Source organism: Branchiostoma floridae, chromosome 2, assembly GCF_000003815.2.
Source record: "Branchiostoma floridae strain S238N-H82 chromosome 2, Bfl_VNyyK, whole genome shotgun sequence".
NCBI lineage: Eukaryota > Metazoa > Chordata > Leptocardii > Amphioxiformes > Branchiostomatidae > Branchiostoma > Branchiostoma floridae.
In genome coordinates, this window is record NC_049980.1 from 26,790,923 (window position 1) to 26,806,331 (window position 15,409).

The following is a 15,409-nucleotide window of genomic DNA, read 5'->3' on the forward strand; positions in this document are numbered from 1 at the left end:
GACTTCTTGGCGGGAGGTGCACAAATGAAGATCAGGTATACGCAGATTCAGGGCCATAGGAAAAATACGGTCAAATCAGGAATTCTTGTACGAAACTTTGTTCCAACACAAAAGTTAGCTCATCCAAGTTTCCAATGTCATGTGACCTCACGGACACCGCACGTCAGCGATGTTGGTCATGATTGCCAGGGAAGTTTGTACAGGCTGTCGTCTCGATCTGTTGAAGACGTAAAGTGTATAGAAAGATAGATATGAATTCAGGATACAAATGGAACATTCATGGTTCCAAATCATTGTTTTGAAACCATGGGTCTTATCATTGCATGATGCACCAGATTCAAGGAAATCAATGATATCAGAATTTAGAAGGCAGATATTATCGACTCTCGTTTGGTGGCTTTTACAATGACGGTGAAATCTAAGCTACTGTCTGAGCTATGACGTTTCATTGTAGCAGCTTATTTTTTTCTACAGGATTTGAAAGTGTTCGCCCCCTGACGCCTGCAGAGTGGGATGTCCTGTACTACTGTGTTGTTGCCAGGGCCTCGCAGTCCTACGTTTTGGGGCACTACACCGCCAGTATCCATCCTCAGAATACAGAATACCTCATGGTCACAGCAGGAAGTGTCTGGAAGTTCATAGACATGTGGTGGCAAACCCCAAAGGAGGAGATCTACAAACAGTGTAGAGATATTCAGAAATCTGTCGGGACCCAGTCAGACTAGACACACATTTTCCCTTCCCTTAGATGTCAAACTGTCGATTGTTGGTGTTTTATATATATATAATTATTTTAACACTACTGGTGTAAAAGTCCCCCATATAAATTATTTGTGGTGATCATTAGATATCATGAGCATATCATGGAGCTACTTTTGCAATGATATGGAAACGTATCATCTGCAATTGCAAGGTAACTGAGAAAGGTGTAATGCTTTTTTGTGAATATTCAACTTTTAGTATCAATAGCGAATTCAGAACATATTTGGCTAAATGTCTTTGGCTCTAAATGTCTTGTTCTATTCCGATAAGCGCTAATAGCAGCATCTCATCAGCATTCAAAGGATGTCACAGTCATCAGACCCGAAATAAGATAGCACAGTCATCACATAAATGAGCATTTGTATTAATTAATGTATTCAACACGGACACGCTAAGTGGCCACTCTACTTGATTAAATATTGCCATCAGATTACTGCAAAATCACCTACCTTATGTGATTATAATGACACAGATGAGTTCCGTACCCCATTCAGATGCCGGAATGTGCTTCAGTATTTTTGTCATCTACACAGCCGCAACGAATATTTCACTTTTGACTTCATCCGTTATCTGTTATCGCGTCAGACTCTGGTACCGTCTCCTTCGTTTGCACCCAATACTGCAGTTGTTTGATAGACCAACGCAAGAAGTCACGTTTCTATTCAAGGGCATAACAAGATTTCAGGTAAATTATCCTGATCCACTTGTGCAACGATAACCTGGTATACACTAATAGTAATACAGACTATTGCAGGGGAATACTCAGCAGGCCAGCTCTTCGGCACCAGGGCCAACAGTTCCCCCGACATTTTGCCTCAGCTCTTTGATCGCGACGAGGGCTTAGAAGCTTACAGTGCCGCTGAGGAAACCGTCAACATCCCAAGGACAAACTGGTGACCAGGTTAGTCTAAATCATGCCCCGGATGGTGCGACGACGGAAGGCTCTCGACGACACAAGACCGGGAATGCCGCCTCTGTCGAGATCGAAACAACGAGTTTATCCGAGAAAGACACGGGTGGGCAAAGCTAAAGAACGTCCGAGACATTCCATCTTTGTCGAGAAAAGAGAAGAGGACGACGATGAAGCAGACTGGGAGAGATTTTACGTCTACTTTCGGAGGGAGAGGGAATATTCACCCAGAAGAGGGCGATTCGTTCTACGGAGGAACAGAGTTCGGCAGAATGCAAATTCAAACAGGCAGACTTCGTGGAAGGACAAATTGTTTAACAGTACGACAGTATTTGCCATTGCAGTACTCGCAATTGCTTTTTTCGTGACAATGGTTGTAGTTTACCAATCCCAAGCCGTCACTGACTTGCTAGCGTAACTCTTTATCTGTCTGTAAAGCCTTGGGTAGACAGGAATAGGGAGCATATATGTTATATCCAGTTTGAAAATTGAAAGGATAAAACCTATATCACATTTGTTGGCATTAATGTTATTGGATCATTGTGATTCATGTTTTGAGCTATACAGTTCACTGAGATGCAAAACGTGCGACCGAGTCAATGTTGGTGTTCTAGTGGTGTTGTGTTGCCCATACTGCAGCCTTATGTCGCCCTGCACCGAGTTTGAAATCGTAGTTTGCGAGGATTGGAGTTCCCGACAGGGTAATTTTGGTGGTAGCAGAAGGTATGCATGCCTTGAGCATTAAAGTGCAAGTCTTTGTCGGTGAATTTACCGATCAAGACAATGTTACTTGTTGAGAAAAATTAGTGGGAACTGAAATCATGTGTAGCTCGCTCATGGTCAATTGACCAACATTTTCTCTATATTGGCTACCTGTCTATAGTGGCCATATTTCTCCAGTCGCTTGAGTGACCGCTATTGATAGGTTTGACTGTAGTTGTAAAAGTGGCACCACTATGAAAGCCATGAGTGTAGTTACCAACTTGGTATTAAAGTGATACCAGTATATTACCCTAGTGTCTTTTACAACACTTTAGAGTTCACTTATTGAATACAAGAATGAATTTGTTGTCTGTGCTACCATGATTGTCACTTCAACTCTTGTTACAAGTTTTACAGTGTCTATTTTGAAAATGTCTTTTTAATGTTTTTTTTTCTAAACTAAACTAAACTAAACTAAACTAAACAAATGTAACACCCAAATACAGTGACAGGCACATGTACACAATATTTTTCTTTTGGGGTTCAAATCCTAGTGACATCCAGTCAGACCAAGGAGGTTTAACCTCCTTGGTCAGACACAATTTACTCGGATCAGGTAAATAGAAGTACCTAACTTTGGAAGGGGAAAGGCTGTGATTTCAATGACAACAGGCCTTGAAGTGGAGATTTCCCTACCATAACTTACCTATGCCTAAAAATGCCACTAACACATGTATTTTCTATGGTTTAATAGAAAAACGTCCCCTTACATTTGACTGTACAAGGCATACCGAAGACATATGGCAAATGCTGTTTATGCCATACTCTCTCTTTCTTCATCACAAACTTAGCAACAATATCCAACCAACCAACATAACATTGGAGGTCTTAAAACCTTAAATGACATGAATATTAGTACTTCTGCTAGCATTTACAGCTACTACAACATAAAATTTCACTTTCCCAGTGTTACTTGAAGTGCACTGATAAAATGTGGTTAATACAATAAGACAGATTTACTTTGTATACGGTAACTCTCTTACACAGGAGTTTTATGTAAGTTCCTTGTACATAAATTGATTGCAAAGCGATGTACATAACAGGCATTTAAGCATGGCAGATATTCTTAATGTGATCAGTATGTGGGCTAAAATATATGCACGAAGACTTTGCACTGCAATGCACTTACAATTGACTTCTCAAACCAAGAGAACAACATCTGGTGAAAATAAACACAAAGTTGGACACATACATGTACAATGGAGTGCACAGAACGCAACCTTACACCACACAGTTTTTCCTTCAGTAAGTTTCCTTTGCCTTTTCCCACCTCCTATCTGCACCTGTATTCTGATACCAGACATGTTTACTATGTGTAGTGAAACAAGCCACAAACACATGGATTGGAACATTCTACACTGCCAAAACCATGGCACATTTCTGGATAAAACAACCAACAATCCTTCACTGTTCAACCTGACAACTGTATCCTTGCATATTACACAATCATAGGTCATAGACACTACATAGGACCTCACACATGTATATAAAAAAGTTCATCTGTTTTTTTCTAAAGACAGACATTTCAAATCTTCCTCATGGAAGTCTACAAGTGTACAAGTGCCTTCCCACAATCTGTTTTTAGGATTTTTTGCACGAGGAACTTTCAAAATCACATCAGTTTTAATGCAAAAACATGATTTTACACCTTATCTTTCCCACTAAATACCTTGATTATCATTATACCATAAAATGCAATGCCAACATGACACAATGCTATCCAGCATACAAAGATGACCTATTTGTGACTAAGCTAGCGACCAAACAACCTATACTAAACCCTTACAACAGAGTACATGCTAGCGGAACCTCTATAGTCCAGCACTAGTGTTATATAAATATCATGCTACATACAGGAAGACATACAAGTATTGTAAGACAACATACCAAAGGACTGCATTTGTAGATGCTATAATACATGTGGTGTGCTTCAAATCATTTCCAATGTATGTTGAGGTGAACTCTAAAGCTACATGGTGTACTTACTTATTATCTTCCTCTCAGGACATTTAAATAGACTCTTACAGCAAATATACTTAAAAACCGAGTAACTAAAACAATCAGTTTTAGATATGGCACTACTGTTACTGTTATAAAAGCACTAATCTAAAACACATTGTGGCCACCAAGGCAGACCATATTTACATATTTTCGCACATAATATTGCTTCCTTCTTGGCGCTGGCATGGCAACAACTATAAAGGGTCTCACTTGCAAGTGGAATCTTTGGTTTTTATCGTTCATTTTTGTACAATTCCAGATCTTGAGCGCATGACACAATAATGGCACATTATACTTAGTATATGAGTTTAGATGTATAACATTGATTTATGAACGGTTATGAATAAGAGCCTCAAAGATGATTCTTCTACTGGCTTGCGGACAATGTCTTTGTGTAAATATAATCTATCTTTGCCTCAGCAGTGGGCTTTGAATATCAGCAAAGTTGATGGCACCTTTCGAACATCTGCCACCTGCACCGATACTAAAACATGTGGCCTAAGTTAAAATCCATAAACATTGCAGGGAAGAGAAAACTCATCCAAATTTTAGTAAAATGTATGTAAAATATGATTGCATGTACATTGTTACACCTTACTTTTTGGCGACACCGTAGGGGCGGAGCCTGCTGTTTTGGCATTTGCAATGGTTTGCACATGTATTTATGTATGTAAGAAACAGCATAATGACAATAAAAATATGACAATGGAAAGGTAACGAAAGAAAAACAAGCGTCCAGTTGCAGTCATTGTCACACCCTCAGGATCTCCAGACAGCGGTTGTAGCAGATGGCGATCCAGTCTGGCTGGCTGGAGGACCACTGGACCTGGTTGATCTCGCCCTCCGCCGTGTACGCCAGGATGGGGTCCTCAATGGCGCGCGGCATCTGCTGGATGTCCCAGATCAGCGCCTGGTGGTCGTCTCCTGAAAAAAGAGGAGAAAAGGGATGTTGGACCAGTTTTGTATTACAATACAATAGTTACATCATATATAAATATATAAGGAGAGGGTCTATCTGTGTATGAGTTGTAAGCTACATGTTGAATTGTTACATGGCGGCCAAGGTCAGCCTGGTATCCGCTTTCCTTTTGAAAGAATCAAAAAGTGTTGTTAAGTTCAAGAAAGTAGAGTGTTGACAACATAATATAAAAACACTGTGTATAGTAATATAGGCAATGGGGTAGTTGAATAACTAGGCATATAAGGAGCAGATGGGCATGTGCATAATTCGGGTCATTGAATGGTGGGGTATTCACATTTACTGTAAGTCTTGACCAAGAGCTAAACAGACTTATCTAACATTGTTTAATGCCAGAGAGCTGTGAAGCATCATTGCACAGAAGTCATTAATCATATACACATGTGAGTAGATCAAACATGTATACCCTTGGCTACTTTTGTTGTTTAAAATTTGGTTATCTCTTTTGTAAGGAAAAGGAATGTCTACTTAAGCAAGTTTTATGTTTGAAATGAGACAGACAATTCAACAGGAATCTATTTTATCACAATAGAGACAGGCACACCACAGGCATTCTGCAATGTATAATCCACTGCTCATCGAGTGCACGAAACAAACTTCAGAGAAGCGGCAGATTGCTCATTTCACAAAGATGGCTGGTGCTCTTCTGTCAAAAATGCGGGTTTCGTTTTCCTTGTGTATTGAAAATGACATGTTTTACTACAGAAGGAATTCTACCAACACAGATGAACAAGCCAATGGATGTTTTTTTCTGTAGTAAAATATTTGTGCAAGAGATCATACTACTGATGTAACTATTTGGTTATAACATACTGGTTTAAGGTGAATCCATGTTTCTTCTTACATACATGATTATGGATGAGAAATGTCAGTTAGGTCAGGTTCAACAAAGTCTTCTTCGTTACACAACCTTCTTTTAATTCTTCCGTAAGCATTTTGACGACCATCTGTCGCCTTCATAGGTACAAAATGAAACAATTACTATCGGTGCGATGTGAGCTATACAGAGTCAGTGCAATCCAAACTTATTGTATTGTGAACGTTTACAGAAGAATGAGAAGAAGGCTGTGTAATGAAGAAGAATTGTTGAATTGATCTACCAACCTGATGAAAGAGTTAGGTCAGGTCTAGTAACACACAGTTTAGTCAGGCACAATCTAAGCTACAACAGACTTCTCAAGTGATATGGCGTGGCCCCCATCATGACATACAAAGCCAAAGCAAGTGAAATGGAAGACATGCACCAAAACCAACCTGTTTTTCCAGACTGAAAAATTTTAAAACCTGCTTTTTTTTCAATCTTATGAAACAACTGAAAACCAGTAAGGCTTTTTTGTTTGTTTTTGGGACAGTTTTGCTGCATGTTGTATTTGTGCCTGTCTTGTTCATCTCACCTGCTCTGTATGCCCTGTTGGGGTTCCCGACAGCGCGGGCCGTCTGTTGTGTGTGCCAGATACGTGCCTGACGATCATTGTCTATTAGGCACAGAAATAGATTAGTCACTTATATCACATGCTACTTGGGTCGTCAGTTTGAGTCAGAGTTTGTACAAATTTAGGCCAGGGATTTTGTTAAAAAATTTGACTATTAGACTTGGACAATTCCTAATTTGTCTTATAACACCTGTCTGCTATCAGTATTTTCATTTACTCCTTTACAAGCAAAAGCTTTGAAATGCAGTACCATACATAATTTTTAGCTTGATATGAACTTGATGTACATATACAGGAAAATTTCCCTGCCCTTGCAGTTTTGCTATATAGGTGGTTCTCTGCTTCCAATATACGTCCAATATACATAGTGACAGATGCAGTACTCCAATGGACCACAAGATGGTGATGTTATATTTGTGATGTGGTGTCCATACTTCAGAAAGAAGAGCATAATTCAAGGAAATCATGTACTTTCATTTAGAACTGGAAAAAAAACGCTGATACAATACTGATAAAAATGTGCATATATAACAAGGGCATCACAAGGCAGCTGGTTAAGTTTAATAATCAGTTACTTATATTGACACACACACATGTCAATTTCGTTGTACACCTAGAATTGGTCTAACAGAAACAACCAAATAAATGTGGTCCAGTCTTTACTGTGCTGTGAATACAGAATTCTACTATCATTCTACGCCACCAAATATCAGGAAAGGTCAAACCTCCGACATATCCACCTCTGTTATGGATGGTAGATATACAGCTTGACCTCCAGAAATTCAGCTAGCAAAACTACTGTTAGCGGAGATGTTGACCGATGTAAGTATGATTTTTACGTTCATTTTGCTGTAGAGCTATTCATGCACCGAATGTTGTACATACACCTCGATAGGACCATTCACACTTGTGCAAATATTCAAGTCCATATGAGTTGCATATTGACATATTTTTGGCTTAGGCAAAGTTTGCAGAGAAGAAGTAATTTTTTTTTCAATTTGACCAACTGTTGTGCAGCCTGGTTATCTCACAAAACTGTCGAGTGAGACCTTACTGAGATGGGATGCATGTGGGAGCAGGTTCAACGGACAGCAGGAGATAGAGAAGTGTTGAGAACAATGACGAGCAGCCTCAACAAACACTGATATGCAGTGGAGATGATGATAATGATGATATCTCACCAAAAACTACTTCTCAGGCCTCAAACTTCACCTTAGCCAAAATATTGCCAATATGCAACTCACATGACTTGATATACACCAAAGTGTGAACAGAACCTAGGGTCAGCAGGGGGAGGGATAAACATCATTTACTCACCAGCCGTGCAGATGTGGCATGATGAGTGGGGCGCCCACGCGATCCCGTTCACGCAGGCGCGATGGTTGCTGAGCCTGGCGACCGGCGTGCAGGGGACACGGACGTCCAGGATGATCACGTCCATCCCGTCCATCGCCATGGTGGCCAGGTAATTAGGGTCCTGGTCGGGGAGAGAGGAAGGTTTATTTCGACTTTCAATGTCTCAAGAGATGAGCCTAGGCCTAGGGGAAAAAAATGTTGTGTTTCCTGTTTCAGAAAATTAGGGTAAGTAGGTAGGGATTATCTTTTATTCTTGTACTTTTTCTTGTAATTCTAAAAAATTTAATTAGTGAGACAAATTACAATATAGTTGAACGAAGTAAACTGAAATGCATGAGGACACTTGTCTTTCAGTGTCAAACTTTAATTTTTGTGCATGATTGATACATTTATCCTTCATTCGATAGGACAAGCAGTGTTTTTACTTCAATAGGAAGCAAGCTGAATAAGAATTCTAATTGGAAACAATGTGACTCCACTGCCCACCCCTCAAAAAAGTTCAGGGTCTGCAGGTTTTTGTAGGGTAGGTAGGGAAACAGACAGGAGGTTTGTAACAACAATTCTGTAGTGCAATAATAATGCCTTCTTCTTGGTAGTCCTTTGGTAATAATGCGATGCAAACACATATCCACTGTGCCATGATTTTGTGGTGGATACATCCATTAAAAGAAAACTATTGCAATTGATGAATGTCAAGATGTAGTAAGTAGCCCCCCTGATATACAGTAAGTAGTCTGCCATCACGACTCGAGACCGGAAGGACTCGCCTCCCCACCTGTTTGTTCCAACATAGCCTCAGCAGTGGATGGTGTTGGGGATCCTCGTATATGATTGTGGAATGCTCCAGGTGTCGGAGGTCAAACATCCGTACCGAACCGTCGGCACCGACAGACGCGAACATGTCCCTGCCGCCACCTGCTCGACTGAACGCTATGTCATACACCTGGAACACAAGCAAGTAATAATCATCAGCTGGTCAACACTTGCTAAAACAAAAATTATAGATCTAGAAACATTTACTTATTACTAGTTGTTTGAAGTGGTTGCATGTGCAGGTTTGATGCAGTTGCTATACATGGAATGTGATATTTGATATATCATTATGGGACTAGTGATTTTCCTTGGTATTGCAGCAGAACAGCTGGCTTTTGTATCTTCTGGACATGAACATGTTTCATGATCAAATATGTTGGTGGCAGATAGCATTTGGGGCTGAAAAGGAGAGTCATATATATAGGTTTGGTGCATCTAGCAGCTTGTTTTGGTACTGCAGGGAAATATTTGTAGGAAACTTTGGAAGAGCATAACGATGAGATGACCAGTTTTGGCATGTAGCTACCTTTGGAAGAGATCAATTTGAGATGAACATAATCAAATGCAAACTACCCCAAACTTGATTGGCAATTGCAGATCTTAACATCATCCAGGATTATTATCTTACATTCTTACACTTACAGCAAACACAGATACATGTAAACTATAAGAATTAAGATGAGGTGACATTACCTCCTTGTCATGTGCTATCAGCTGCGTCTTCACATGCCCAGACACCAGGTTACACCTGCCGAGCACCTGTCCTGTCTGAGATAGAAGGAGAGATGTGTGACACAGGTGCCAACATGTAAATTTTTTGTACATATGAACATGCAGGTCTATGAAATTTTCAGTCTGTGTCAGAAACACAAATTCTTCAATAAAACAAAAATTTTAAATGACAATGGCTTCAAAGCTCCAGGATCGTGTTTTAATTAATACTTTTATGTCAGTTTTATTGTGCGCTCGACAACTATATAATAACTAAAAAAACAGTATCTTGAAACTCTTAGTCTTATGCCGGGTACACTAACATAATCCAAAAGGTTTGCACACTTCAGATATACAGCTGGTCAGGGCAGTCTTGAGAAGGCCTCGTAAGGACCTTGGAACAAACGTTACCTTTAATTGTAGTACAGGCATACAATATGCTTATTATGTATTCTGTGCCAGGTTGAAAATTTCACAGCAAACAGATATCTACAACATACATACCTCCAGCCCCCATATCGTACATGTCGTGTCGATGCTCGATGTGCCTATCAGGTTGGGATCCACTTCATTCCAATCGAAGGAGGTAAGAGGGGCGCAAAAGTCGGAATTCTTGTTGTTGTTCAGCAGACATTCCAGCCGCGTGTCCGGTTCTCCCGCTCGCCACACGCGAAGGTAGTCACCACTTGTCGCCAGAAGATCTGGGAAGATTCCTGCAATTCATATGATAAAAATGACACTGTTAACTTGAAGAAAAGTCAGTATTTGTGAGAAATTTGCCATATTCATTTTATACTCAAATGGAACCAAATCCAATGCTGTACAGAGGGCAGCACCCCAAGGTGTTGCCAAGTTTGTTTAAAGGACCATTTAATGAATGCAGTGTTCTTAAGTTCACATGAGAATATGATTCTAACAAGTTCATATTTCAAAAGTTGTTGATGCAAAACAGCTGAAAAATTAAGGTTGGAGTCTTATTTTCAGATCAGGTCCTGAATTAGGATTTCAACGGTCACTGTTTACAATGTTGCATGTAAGTAACCATTAACCAAAAACAGGCATTTTGAGCACAGACAATGCAACTGTAAGTGTTAGATGTGCAATGCTTAAATAAGTTAAGTTTATACGTAATACCTTTGTAAACTTGTACATGTAAAAATTCGTCATGCAAAATATTTCAAGAATCGAGAAAAAAAAAAAACAGAAAAAAAATCAAAGTAAAGGTACAACTGAAAATGTAAAATCAATAATAATGGAAATGGAAATAAAAAGCATAAAATTATAAATGAAGTGCTGTACATAAAAACACATGTTCAGACCCTCATTAAATGCACATTTACATCGGCTCCCATTGCAATTTCCATGTGTGGTTTACACCACAAACTGGAGGCTGTCAGTGCCAGTGTTGATGGCTGGATGGAGTGTGAGACTGTGATTTCCCTACGGACATCCATCCAATATTCCACAGGCTATTTGGCTGGAATCTGGATGATTCCAATTGCAAAATAGGGTCCATAAGCGGTCTCAACATCTGTTTTAACCATAATCTACAAACATGCGATCATGTTCTTCAGTTTTATTCTATTTTTATCTAGAAATCCTATTTTTGTCCTAGACTTCTCAGTGTGACATGAGTCAAGTATTCACTTTGCTGAAATGAATTCACAATCACAATCTGCTGTAAAGAGGCTTCCATGTTGTTTCAAGTCTAAGATAATTCTTTAGTACATTAGTATTATATTTCAATATCTACATTTAAAATCCTTCCTTTCCTTTCCAAATTAATTACATTCAATTCACAACATGCAACTGTTAAAGAAGAATCTTTGAAATTGTTGTTTGAACTAGAATTCCAAATTCTGCACGAATGTCTGCCAGAAGGCCGGTGGGTGACTGCTGTCTCACTCATAAATAATGCTGGAGGTCAAATACCATAAACTTGGTAGCTGAACCAGGTAACAGATGACCATGGGGAAAATGATTTTAAGCTCAAGGGAAATATCTATAGATGGTAAATGCATTTAACATGGAACTGAGTGAGCACTGAAGGTAATCTCAAAGCAGATGTTGGGAGGCAAAACTGTTAGGTTTTTCTAGCTCCCCATTTCTGCTGTCAACCTCCTCCAACATCTGCACATAGATTAGTCGAGAGCCAGAAGCAGAAGAATCCGGGGCATCCTAATTTGATTTTGTCTCCTTTTCTGTATACAGTCAGATCATATAGGTTTTGTTTCTTACATTTCATTTAATTGCAAATGCATTGTTATGGACTCCAGGAAGAATAGTAACTGAAACATGGGACCACTCTATAAGATCAATAAATAAATAAAAAAACAACAGAATTGCGACAACGCCCTAACATCTGCTTGGAGATTACTTCCTGTGGTTTGAACAGTGACTAGAGGCCTTGTGTCATCATACGACAATTCATTTGCATTATAACTCAAACTCTGCTTCCCCTTTGGTACCTAGAAAACTACCAAACACATGGCAGTGATTTTCCCTGTTCTGACATTACATACATGTATGTGACATGCTCTAGCTGTAACAATATCCCTCAGAGAGACACAGCTGACAAATTGCTGGGTTGTATCACACATTTGTATCTACTACAGTATGCTGATGGGACGCCTGGGAATACTGTCCACATGTCTGGATTTCAGAGGCACTGAGTGATATGTTGTATATACATACGTGACCTAAAATTCAGGCAATCATAGATGTGTAATATCTTTGAAACATGACACACGTTTTGCTATTGTGGTATAAATTTCAACAAGAAATCATTTGTCACACGCTTTGACAGTATAAGGTCATCACTATACCTCAACTGTGATAGTTGCAGTGCCCAAAAAGTTTAAATCAAAATAGGTAAAAACAAACCTACTAGTAATTACCCTCTTTATATTTTGATTGGTTCAGTACTTAAGAAACTGAATTAATCCTTAGGTAACAGTGTAATCCAAGGAGGTTTTATACCAACATTTCAAAGGTAGATAATTCCTTGAAACATTTGATATCCTACATGTACATTACATGTGTTGCATCACTAAGTACACTGTCTAACATATGGGAAATACTCACACAATCGTTGTGCATAGGTAATCTACTTTATCAATTACTAGGTATTCACATGATCTTGGTTCATAAGAATGGGTAGTCGAACATGTTGCTAGTTTTTACCTATGGTACCGCAGTCCGCTGCTGGATAAGGAGATGGAGCGACAAGATATGATGATGATGATGACCTATTGTACCTTTCTTATTCCTGGTTGATCTCCGTGCCTGGGTATTTGACGTCGAACATGCTGCTAGGGTTAACCCACCTTTATTGTCAGGTATCCACATGATCTTTGTGCATGGGTATGGGTGGTCGAACATGCTGCTAGCTTTTAGCTCCTGAGCTGACTCATCCAAACTGATGACTTGTACTTTGTTGTTGTATTCCTCCAGAAAACTTCCCACCTAAAATGAAAAAATCAGAACATCAGTAAAAAGCTTGATTTTATATGATTCCAAAAATGGCGCATGCCACTCAAGTACTGTAATGTCATCTGCTGTACCTTTTAAAGGCTGCCAATATGTTGAAAAAAGATTGAAAACAGTGAATTTATAGAAATCAATCAAATTGATGTAGGATCATATTCAGTTAACACAGTTTAGAGACCCAGGTTCTGAGCTGACATTCTTGTGAGGGTCTTGATTACATTGTAGTTGTTACTTAAATGTGCAGGTCTAACTAGGCCACCCATCTATATGATGGGAGCAGATGTGAAACTGGGAGGTTGCAAGATACTGTACATGTCACATTAAATGAATACCTTACTTACACATGCAAAATTATCAAACTTACTCTTCAGACCGGCCTGGGACATAACAAGAAAACAAACTATTGTCTGCTTGTTTTGTTTTTCTTATACTATAGTAATACTACAAACAATCCTTTAGTTTTGAGACATGTTTAGGATTAAAAAGCTTAGGGGATAAGGACATTTAAGATTTGGCTTAAAACAAATCATCATTGAAAAAAGCACAAGCAAACTGCTTCACTCATATATATGATGAAGAAATATAAATTGAAAAGCCATAGACGTCTAACCGACAATACTCAATGATCAATAGTATCAAATCAAAGGCCTTATATTATCCAGTCATCTATGAATGATGTATTTCAACAGTAAATCCTGGTCATGATAAGCCAGACCTAATGACCATAATCCTCCCACAGGGACTGATGGTAAGTTAAATCCTGCTTTCCATGGAGACTAGTGTGGTATACAAGATGTACGATCAAGAGATCATGATGATACATTATTCTTCAGCATTGCACCCTCACTGACACTGCATGAGTTTCCGTGAATGTGTGTACTGAAATCTATTCAATTTCAATATCAAGTTGTTGTAGAAAGCACTGCAATACGTACACATGCAATTGGTTACACATGCAATGGTAACTTTCTTACTGCAGTAAAGGAGGCTATTTTTGAACCTCCTTGCAACAGTACGTTGCAAACCTTGAAATGTTAACAGTAACAACTGTTTTTACTTGTGTGGTTTTCCAAATTCATACCTGCATGTCATAAGATGACAGAGAATATACATGTGCATAAATCTCCAACTGTTAGTTTACCTTCTTGAACATGTAAGTAGGATTCTAGGTTTCAGCTACAGGTAGATTGTGTTGACAAAAAAATCTACTTCGTACTAATAGTAATAGCAGATGCCATAAAATCACATTGAAATTCAAAATGATTGAGATAGCTAAAACAACAGTGACTAAAAATACCACTAAGACAACATTGGTTTAAAAGACACTGAAGAATTAATCATTGACAAATCTAATAATTTGTGATCTATTGCATGAAGACATGGGTGGATTCTTTGTAATATATAGATACATTAATTCTTAGAAGCCATATTTTTCAGTTGTGAAACAGTACACATCAGTTGTGAGACAGTACACAAACAAACATCCAGTAACAAATTCTGAGACAGAGTGTGTATTTTAACACAAGAATCACAATATTTTCAGACGTCGAAAATCCGAGTCCAGCTCTCTGCATCAGTCGCATAACTGAATGCACAAAAATAAACAGGGCAGTGGGGAGGGGGGCGAAGCAAAATATACAAAGGGCGTGCTGAAGCTGAAACTCACCGCGAGCCGAAATCTTCTGTCGGGCCTCTGGCTCCAATTGGCGGCGTATAGCGTCCATGGTGCCTCGTACTTATAAATTTCCTTCCTTTTGGGTGGCACTGTGGCCATGGTGGCTCGTGCAAAGGACCAATTCTAGCAGGAAGTTAGAAAATTTCGAGCGAAAAATGGTCTGCAAAGCTGATCACCCAACGCGCAGCGGGGAAGCCTTTGATCGTCAGCTGTCTGGGGACCGACCGATAATCACACCATTGTGTGGACATGGTATACAGATTCATGACATACAAACAAAGTTTAATCAACTCTTCATTATATTTTTGGAAAATGATGTTTTAAAGGTGTCAAAATGATATTCATTATAAAAAAAAACAGAATTGTAGCGTTCAAATCTACTTTCATTCTACTGAAAGAAGTAAAATTGGACTATCCCCAAATGGCACCGTCTCGTTCTCGCGATTGGCGAGACGCGTGATCTTGAGTACACATGTTGCAGCGGCCCCTGGCGAAATAAATCAGAACTGTACATATGT

At 39.1% G+C, this 15,409-nt stretch overlaps 2 protein-coding genes across 3 annotated transcripts in view; one reads left to right on the forward strand and one right to left on the reverse strand.

Annotated features, from left to right (window-relative positions):
- The window catches only part of LOC118409101 (hydroxylysine kinase-like), a 14,108-nt gene extending 13,336 nt beyond the window's left edge, over positions 1-772 (forward strand). Inside the window, exon 4 of the mRNA XM_035809965.1 lies at positions 475-772. Within this exon, the coding sequence (XP_035665858.1) occupies positions 475-725 (251 nt within the window). The 3' untranslated portion in view covers positions 726-772. The remainder of the gene's footprint in view (positions 1-474) is intronic.
- A 2,334-nt stretch (positions 773-3,106) lies between these two features.
- Positions 3,107-15,120, reverse strand: LOC118409423 (DDB1- and CUL4-associated factor 7-like). 2 transcript variants are annotated; one of them, XM_035810440.1, is made up of 8 exons: positions 14,883-15,120; positions 13,054-13,192; positions 10,232-10,440; positions 9,710-9,784; positions 8,979-9,146; positions 8,165-8,324; positions 6,809-6,889; positions 3,107-5,359 (listed from the first exon to the last, which is right to left on the reverse strand). In XM_035810440.1, the coding sequence occupies exons 1-8, from the start codon at positions 14,988-14,990 to the stop codon at positions 5,187-5,189; spliced, it is 1,113 nt and encodes a 370-aa protein (XP_035666333.1). In that variant the 5' UTR covers positions 14,991-15,120; the 3' UTR covers positions 3,107-5,186. The 2 variants fall into 2 exon arrangements, with proteins under 2 accessions (XP_035666333.1, XP_035666334.1); XM_035810441.1 differs by lacking the exon at positions 6,809-6,889 and having other exon boundaries at positions 14,883-15,119.
- Between the last annotated feature and the right edge of the window lie 289 nt (positions 15,121-15,409).

Excerpts from the sequence above, each read along its gene's own strand:
- LOC118409423 (XM_035810440.1), bottom strand. The coding sequence starts at position 14,990 with ATGGCCACAGTGCCACCCAAAAGGAAGGAAATTTATAAGTACGAGGCA. Across the intron at positions 10,441-13,053 it reads GTGGATACCTGACAATAAAG|GAATCTTCCCAGATCTTCTG; the intron begins GTGGGTTAACCC and ends TATGAATTGCAG. Across the intron at positions 9,147-9,709 it reads TGATAGCACATGACAAGGAG|GTGTATGACATAGCGTTCAG; the intron begins GTAATGTCACCT and ends CTTGTGTTCCAG.